The sequence below is a fragment of the Hippocampus comes genome, unplaced genomic scaffold, assembly GCF_001891065.2.
Source record: "Hippocampus comes isolate QL1 unplaced genomic scaffold, H_comes_QL1_v1.1 scaffold2, whole genome shotgun sequence".
NCBI lineage: Eukaryota > Metazoa > Chordata > Actinopteri > Syngnathiformes > Syngnathidae > Hippocampus > Hippocampus comes.
This window is the reverse complement of record NW_017805139.1, coordinates 863,633-871,439: the sequence shown is the minus strand read 5'-3', so window position 1 is coordinate 871,439 and position 7,807 is coordinate 863,633. Positions and strand designations below refer to the sequence as shown.

General features: G+C 44.4%; 1 protein-coding gene across 1 annotated transcript in view; it reads right to left on the bottom strand.

Annotated features, from left to right (window-relative positions):
• Positions 1 to 1,199: 1,199 nt before the first annotated feature.
• Positions 1,200 to 7,807, bottom strand: part of LOC109514467 (homeobox protein aristaless-like 4) — a 28,552-nt gene continuing 21,944 nt past the window's right edge. Inside the window, exons 3-4 of the mRNA XM_019867598.1 lie at positions 5,152 to 5,280; positions 1,200 to 3,608 (exon numbers count right to left, since the gene is read on the bottom strand). Coding sequence (XP_019723157.1) covers positions 3,288 to 3,608; positions 5,152 to 5,280 — 450 coding nt within the window. The 3' untranslated portion in view covers positions 1,200 to 3,287. The remainder of the gene's footprint in view (positions 3,609 to 5,151; positions 5,281 to 7,807) is intronic.

Genomic DNA, 7,807 nt, shown 5'->3' with positions numbered 1-7,807 from the left:
TTTGTGACTGATTGTGTGTAATCTTAACTTTTTTTGTAAAATAAAAATTTTAAACTCTCCCATAAGTCTGCTGTTGTTAATTCTTGAGCTTTTTTTCCCCGTTGTTGATACAATGTGTTTGTTGAAACATGACGCGAGTTTTATTTTTATTTTGATATCCGCCTTCACTTGGAATCTTTGAAGGTCCAAATCAGCCTCCATGACATTGTCCCCCGCCCTCGCCTCCCCATCCTGTCACCTGTTGTCAATATAGGCTGCCTAATCCACCCTGTTCAGTGTCAGCGGTTCAAAAGATTGCAGTTTGTATTTTTGTCTTCTTCATTAAGCGTCACACTCTTGCCGACTGTGCAATCTCGATTCATGGCTTGTGTCCCTTCAAAGGTACTCAAAGGATCTTGGAATGAGAGAAACTTTGGGATTTATAGGTGAAATGCGGGTATACACAGCAAAGTCATCGTTTGTGATGCACTGGCAGTTTCTAATAGCTGTCAAGACCTGGGCACTTCCTCAACACTGGAAAATAAAAGGGAAGTGGAATTTTGAGCATGACTCTAAACTTGTTTTTGCAGTTATGTGGGTTTTGCCGTTTCACCTTATATCCATGTTATCGCAAAGTGTCTTAATTGTTTCATCTTTTGCAAAACAGATACGTCCAGCTCGCACAAGGGCGAAGCTCTCAATTTACCGGTCGATCTACGTTCCAACCCTCATCTATGGTCGCGAGCTATGGGTCGTGACCGAAAGAACGAGATCCCGGATACAAGCGGCCGAAATGAGTTTTCTCCGCAGGGTGTCCGGGCTCTCCCTTAGAGATAAGGTGAGAAGCTCGGTCATCCGGGAGGGGCTCAGAGTCGAGCCGCTTCTCCTCCACATCGAGAGGAGCCAGATGAGGTGGCTTGGGCATCTGATTCGGATGCCTCCTGAACGCCTCCCCGGTGAGTTGTTCTGGGCATGTCCCACTGGGAGGAGACCCCGAGGATGACCCAGGACACGCTGGAGAGACTATGTCAGCTGGCCTGGGAACACCTCGGGATCTCCGGGAAGAGCTAGAAGGAAGTGGCTGGGGAGAGGGAAGTCTGGGCTTCCCTGCTAAAGCTGCTGCCCCCGCGACCCGACCTCGGATAAGCGGTAGAAGATGGATGGATGGATGGATGGATGGATGGATGGATGGATGGATGCAAAACAATACCAAAACGAGGTACAATAAATTATTGTACTTTAATCACACAAAAACAGCACACAAGTCTTGCTTTCAACGATAGCTTAAAGCTACAACAATTGCATAATAGTATAAGAAGGGCAACGGACACAAATACTTGATAAGCAAAAAAAAAACGAGTGGACCATCTCCAAGACTCGTGTAACATTTACATGCACATATTATAATACAAATCCTCCTGTACTGATTGCATGACTTCAGTAGTATTTAGTAAAAGGAGACCAAGTGGGTGGATGACATCACCCATCAACTCATGTTCCGTGTTCCATTCGGAGGATATAGGCAGCCTAGATGGAGACGTGCTGATCCAACGTGAGCAGGATGATTGTAAACATGACTATGTGTGATAACATAACTTTCTGTCTATACAGTCTCCGTCTCTGGACTCTGCGCAGCCCAAAGATAGTCGGGCGTGTCTGTCCTGACACACAATCCTGCCGGCTCCCCGGGGCTCAGTGTTAATTAAAAATCCTTCCTGGGCTGGCTGCGCCTCGACCCTGAGCCAGAGAACTCTGCGATGATGCCGCAGATTTGGACATGTTGTGCAAAGGGCCAAGCGAAGAGCGGCGGCGTGAGGAGGGGCGCGGGGGTCCTTTGAAAGCAGAGACATGACAGCTGAGGGGGAAGCATGTGTGAGGCATGTTTGTTTTGCATTTAGCCCCTGAGCACAGCTGTGTGCACTGTCCTTTTCCCAGAACACCGGAACACAGCAGAAACCTCCGCCCAAGCCCTCGGCAAGTGAAGGGGGCCCCATGTCCACATATCCAAGCCAATCCTCTCACTTTTGATATATGGACTATACAGTCCAGATTATGTCCTGCATATGCCTTGGATTTGGACCAAGGGGTAAAACTGGATGTAATTTGGGAGTCCAGTGTGACGTGCACTGCTGACAGATTATAGCCTGCCCTACACTTCTTTCACCTGCTGAGAAGACCCACGAATGTGGTTCCTATTTAGGGGATTTTCAACGGTTACTGTGCCCAAAGCCCAACTACACGGGAACGGCTTCATGCTCTGGTACCATGCAAACCTTGCGAACAAAGGAACGTACCTTAACATGGTGTTCGTGATTTAACAGCGCAAACGTCATCTGCTATTTCTGTCCTCAGACATCTGGAGGAAGAATCAAACTTCCCTCAGTGGACTTGAGACATCCATGTTGGAGGGAGGTAAACAAAAAGCATCGAGGAGAGCATGCTCTGAAATGAAAGTTCAGTTCCATAAAGGTATACTTGAAGGTGTTTGCTGCGGAAGAACCTGATTCTTCACGGGAGAGCGACGAAACTCTCTTTGCGTGCTTTGCTGTCCAATGGCGTCCTTCATTTCAAAAACAGAAGAAAGTAACATTGAGGGCCGCGCTTGCATAATAAGTTTCAACTGCCAAAGGTCAGTTTTGTGTGGAAAAGAAAAGAGCATTTTTGCTGCTTTGTAATCTCCAACCGGGTTATTCTTCTAAGCAAAGATGGTTGGTGTTATGTTATTGATATCAGTCTGACACTGCTGATCCGAAAAGAAAAAAAAAGATATCCATCACTGCCACATTGAAAGAGAGCTAGCACTGTTTGGATGGAGGCCCCACCAAAAATCCTCACTGATTGTGTGAAAAAGTTTGAATGCACACCAAAGGGGCTGTTTGCAGCTACTGCTTTCAATTCCATTTAAAATATAGCCTGTATAGATGCTTCATTCTAAAGCGAATCCAGCACCGGAAAAATAACTCCAAAATCTTTAAATAGTAAAGTGAGAATAAAAGAGCACCTGATCTCACTGAAAGCACCGTACAAACAAACCTTCCTGTATTTGAGCAAATAAGTGCGTGAATTAGTTTGAAATCCAAAATCATCCCCAATACTGCACTTCAGCACCACAGAGTCATCTCCCACACTACAAAGAGCTCTCGTTCACTTTGGGGCTTCAAGTCTTTCTGAATCGCTTCATCATTTGCATCTGTCGGCATTGCAGCCTTTTCTGAAAACGGTGCCTGTAGATTTTCATTTGTGCGCCTTCAGCCCACTTCAGGTTGGCTCGGACATCAGAGGGGAGATAAGGATGGTCCCCTTCGGCATCATGAGGCCCAAGATATGGCCGCGCTGTGCTCTTTGGCCTTCATGCGCAGCGAGGCGATGCTGGAGGACTTGCGGTCAGGGTCCATGTTGAGATCATACGCGTTGAGCCCCGTGGCCATGCCGGGAGATCCTCCGAACAGGCTGCCCATGTGAGCCTGGCCCATGTGACCTCCGGGGCTCGGAACACCCAGGAACTCGGACACCCCGCTGGCCGAGTGGGGGTGAGGGGTCATGCAGGGGGTCACCGTGTCACAGGGCACCACGCAGCCCGGCACCGGTGATGCTGCGTTGCTGCCGCTAATCCAGGATGGGTTCTGTATCTGAAACGAAAGAGCGGCAATTTAACAACAAATGCGCAGTAGCGGCTGCAGAAGTCTTGCACGGCGGCCAGAGGTTACATTTACAGCACGAATAATAATATTTGCCTCATGGAATTGTCTTGATTTATTGTCTGCCATTTTGTTGCATTTCCCTTGACTGCACTGCTTCGGTTGTCTATGTGGACGTTAGACTTTTCTTTTTGTCCAATCAGATGTGAACCTCTTTGTGTTGCCAGGGCACTCTAATCTGCCCAGGACCTTCAGAATCGAACACAAAATGTGTATATTGGCAATGAGATTTAAAGTTTCCCTCCTAGCGCCAGCTGGACCAAGATGACATCAGCAGTTTTCCATCCTCTGGTTGGTTGGTCAAGAGCACAACCGTGATAGCTAAATTTGACGGGGAAATCACGTCTTTACTGCGATCTGCACACATGCATGTTAGATATTAATAATTATAATAATAGTAATGTGTAATAATGATGTATTTTATTTCAATGTTCAATGTTTTTGTGATATTAATAGTTCAGTATTGATTCCGAATTTCTCCAGGTGACGTATGTGGCACTTTTGGATGTTATTATGTTCCTGTATCACATTGATGGTTTCTATAATAGCGACGTGATGGAGATGGCATGAAGAGGTGCATAAAGTCAGGTAAACCACACTGAGCGCCCAGGTACCAAATCCATTTGAAGGAACAGCGACAATGCAACAACGTATTTAGTTTAGTGATTCACAGGAAAGTAAAACGTTTAAAGGAAATATTTTAATTTGTGTAAAAAAAAAAAAAATGCAGACAATGCGATTGTAATTTACGAACATCACCATCTTCATTTTTTTGCTTCAGAATGCACTGCAGTCAAGCTTCATAGTAAAAATTTGTACAAGACTGGAAAATAATGTGATCGGCTTTGCTGTGTTTTTCATTTTCTTGACAACAGCAAGTGGCTTTCGTCTTAATTGCATGACAGACCTTTTTCTTTTGGAATGTTACTGGTGTTGTTCAACTAAATGTACTATAAATTGAATTTTTTTTTTGTGAAACAGGGATGACAAATTTGAGGGGTGCATTGTGTTGCGGTTTCGTTTTAGATTTGTGCTGTGCTTTGGGTGGAAGTTTGCTGCATGGCGCATTCTTCTAATTGTATTTTGTGAGTCAATAATAAACATTTTAAGTAAATAGTGAGTCATAGTAAGTAAACAGCACAAGTAAAGAAGCAACAATAAAGGCTATACATGCATAACAGTCCAATTCGCATAAAAACCAGCGTAACAGAACGTGACAAGATTCTTTCTCAGCATGTCGTTCACATCCTCAAACCGTTATCAGGACAAATGATGTTGAAGGTTTCTTTTTTCCCAAAAATCCTTAAACCTAATTTAACCGTAAGAAGACAAGATGAACGTCATAGCGCTCTTATCAGGACAATTACCACCAGTAAAAGGATTTTGGGCTGTATTACACTCCTTTTTTTTTGGTTTGTTTTTGACACTTCCATTATCCTGAACATCATTGTATACACATCAAATGTTGCACTACCTGTGCGTAACTCTCGGGACGTGTCAGAAGTGGCAGCTCGTAAGCTGTGGAGAAGTGTGTTCGAACCTGCTGCATCTGACCAAAACGTTCCCTCTTTCTCCATTTGGCCCGCCGATTCTGGAACCATACCTGAACAGAGGATGCATGTTATTTGAGAGATTCATTCGGAATATTCCTTGTCCAAATCAGACACTAACTTTGTTTGAAGATGCATCATTTTATAAGACATGGAACCATGTTTGGGAACTTTAAAATGGACAAAGGGCGGTATGGTGGGCCGACTGGTTAGCACGTCCGCCTCACAGTGCAGAGGTGCAGGGATCGAATCCAGCTCCGGCCTTCCTGTGTAGACTTTTTGCATGTTCTCGCCGGGGTTGCGTGGGTTTTCTCCGGGTACTCTGGTTTCCTCCCAAATTCCAAAAACATGCATGGCAGGCTGATTGAACACTCTAAATTGTCTCAAGGTGTGAGTGTAATTGCAGATGGTTGTTCGTCTATATGTGCCCTTCGATTGGCTGGCAAGCGGTTCAGGGTGTCCCCCGCCTACTGCCCGAAGACAGCTGGGATAGGCTCCAAGCACGATGAGAACCCTCGTGAGGATAAGCAAGTTACCAAATGGATGCATGGAAAATGGACAAAGATATAAGCTCTCAGAAAAATGTTAGTTAAAAAAAAAACAAATATAGAAGAGCACATGTATGTACATACTTATTATAAATGTAATATAATAATAATATCATACTCATGAGGCAACAGGGCAAGATGGGGGACTACCAGCACATGAGCTTTACATTTAGGAGGTTTAGGGTTCTAATCTCAGCTCAGGCCCTCCTGAGTGGAGGTTGCATATTCTTCCCTGTGTGCCGCCCACACTCCAAAAACATCCATGCTAGGTTCATTGAAGAATCTAAATTGTGAGGGTGTGTGTGACTGGTTGCCCTGCAACGGACAGGTGACCTTTTCAGGGTGTACACTGCCTCTCAGCCAAAGTCAGCTGGGATAAGGCGACCTAAATGAAGCCAAGTGGTACTGACAATGGATGAATGATGCTGGTTTAAAAAAACAAAAACAAAAACAAGGCCTGTATGAAAAAGCTTCATCTCTTCAGGTAAGCGTAAACACAAGATGTTGACATTTGAGAGTACTGCAAAGCTCTTCACGGTTCAAAACAAAATATATCTTTTTAATGAAAGCTTGAATCCAAGCAGTTGTGCCATACAAGCACTTGCCTAATGAAAATATTTCAACGAAATTGAAAAAAAAAAAAAGAAGCTTGCTGATTGCTGGCGAAACAGGTGTGCTGGTTTTCTAAACAACCTTCACTTACACAACAGAATGTAAACAGATCTCTCTCAGTTCACCTTTGCTTATTTGCACTGTGACGAGCGTTGAGTGCCTCATGTTTCCTGTAATCATATTTGACGTTTGGACTCCAAACTGCCGTGTAATGAAAGCATCAGCGTGTTGAGTGACATCACACCGGCTGAAGGCGTGACAGCAATCCCACCGCTGGATTCATTAGCGCACAAAGTGGCTGGCCCCGTGTGAGCTTCTAGTGTTTCACCTATCACAGCTCTCGCCATGTACGCTGCGCTAAGATTAGGAGGCAATAATGGGAAAATTGAAACGTGAGATGAGAGCTTTGTTTGCATTTTCCTTTTTAATTTCCTGTAGCCTAAAGCTTCCTGGCGTTCAGATACCGTCGCCGCATAAATTACAGAAGCACGGCAGATGTCTTCCTCTGTGCTTCCTTACTCAGCCTTCAAAGGTAACGAGACTGCAGCGATACATTTCAACCGTTCCAGGATGAGTTTATACCTTTTTTTCCGAATGCAGGATGATTCATGCCCCCGCGCGGAGCCTCCCAACCTGTCCAATTCTCCCAGTTCAATCTGTTGGTTATTATGAAGAATGTATTTGCATGTTGCACACACTGCGTCGTGACAGTAATTGCTAAAGGCCTTGACAGCTTAAGTAGTTGCTGGACTTTCAATGAGGCTTTATTTATGTTCCAGCCCGAGAGAGCGAGTGAGCAGAGAAATGCCAAACAGGTCCCAGCAGGAGAGCTGTACCGTTCCAGGAACACTTTGAAGTGTGAGAGCAGCTTGGAGGATTGATAACCCGCCTCTGCTGTCACTCATGTCAGCTGAAAAGAAATCTGAAGCTGAGGCTGGCTTCAGTTTTCCAACACCCTTAAAGCACCATTACTATGAGCGAGACACCTTGGACCAGTGTTGTGGTTCATTAGGTGTACGTTTGCACTGTTTTAGTCCCAAATCTTACCGTTTAAACTAAGTCCATCAGGCATGGGTGTATGGAACATTTAGCCCTAACAAAGTTAACACTTTTCACTGACATTGTCGGAGTGGTATTAATCTATGGCTGTTATTGTGCTTGTGGTACACAGTAATGCATCAGACTACGAGAGGTTTGTTTTATTGACTCATCATATATGCATCTAAAAAAAATTATAACACTGCATAAAAGTCCATTTATTTCAGTCTTTTAACGTCACAAAAATGTATATATTACAAAATAAAAATTGACATGAGGACCATGCTACTGAAGTCAAGCTCTTCGAGTGAAGCAGTTTTGATGCTGCAAACAAAACGACAGAAATCATGAATAAGAGGGCTACTCTGCCATTGAGCTAATG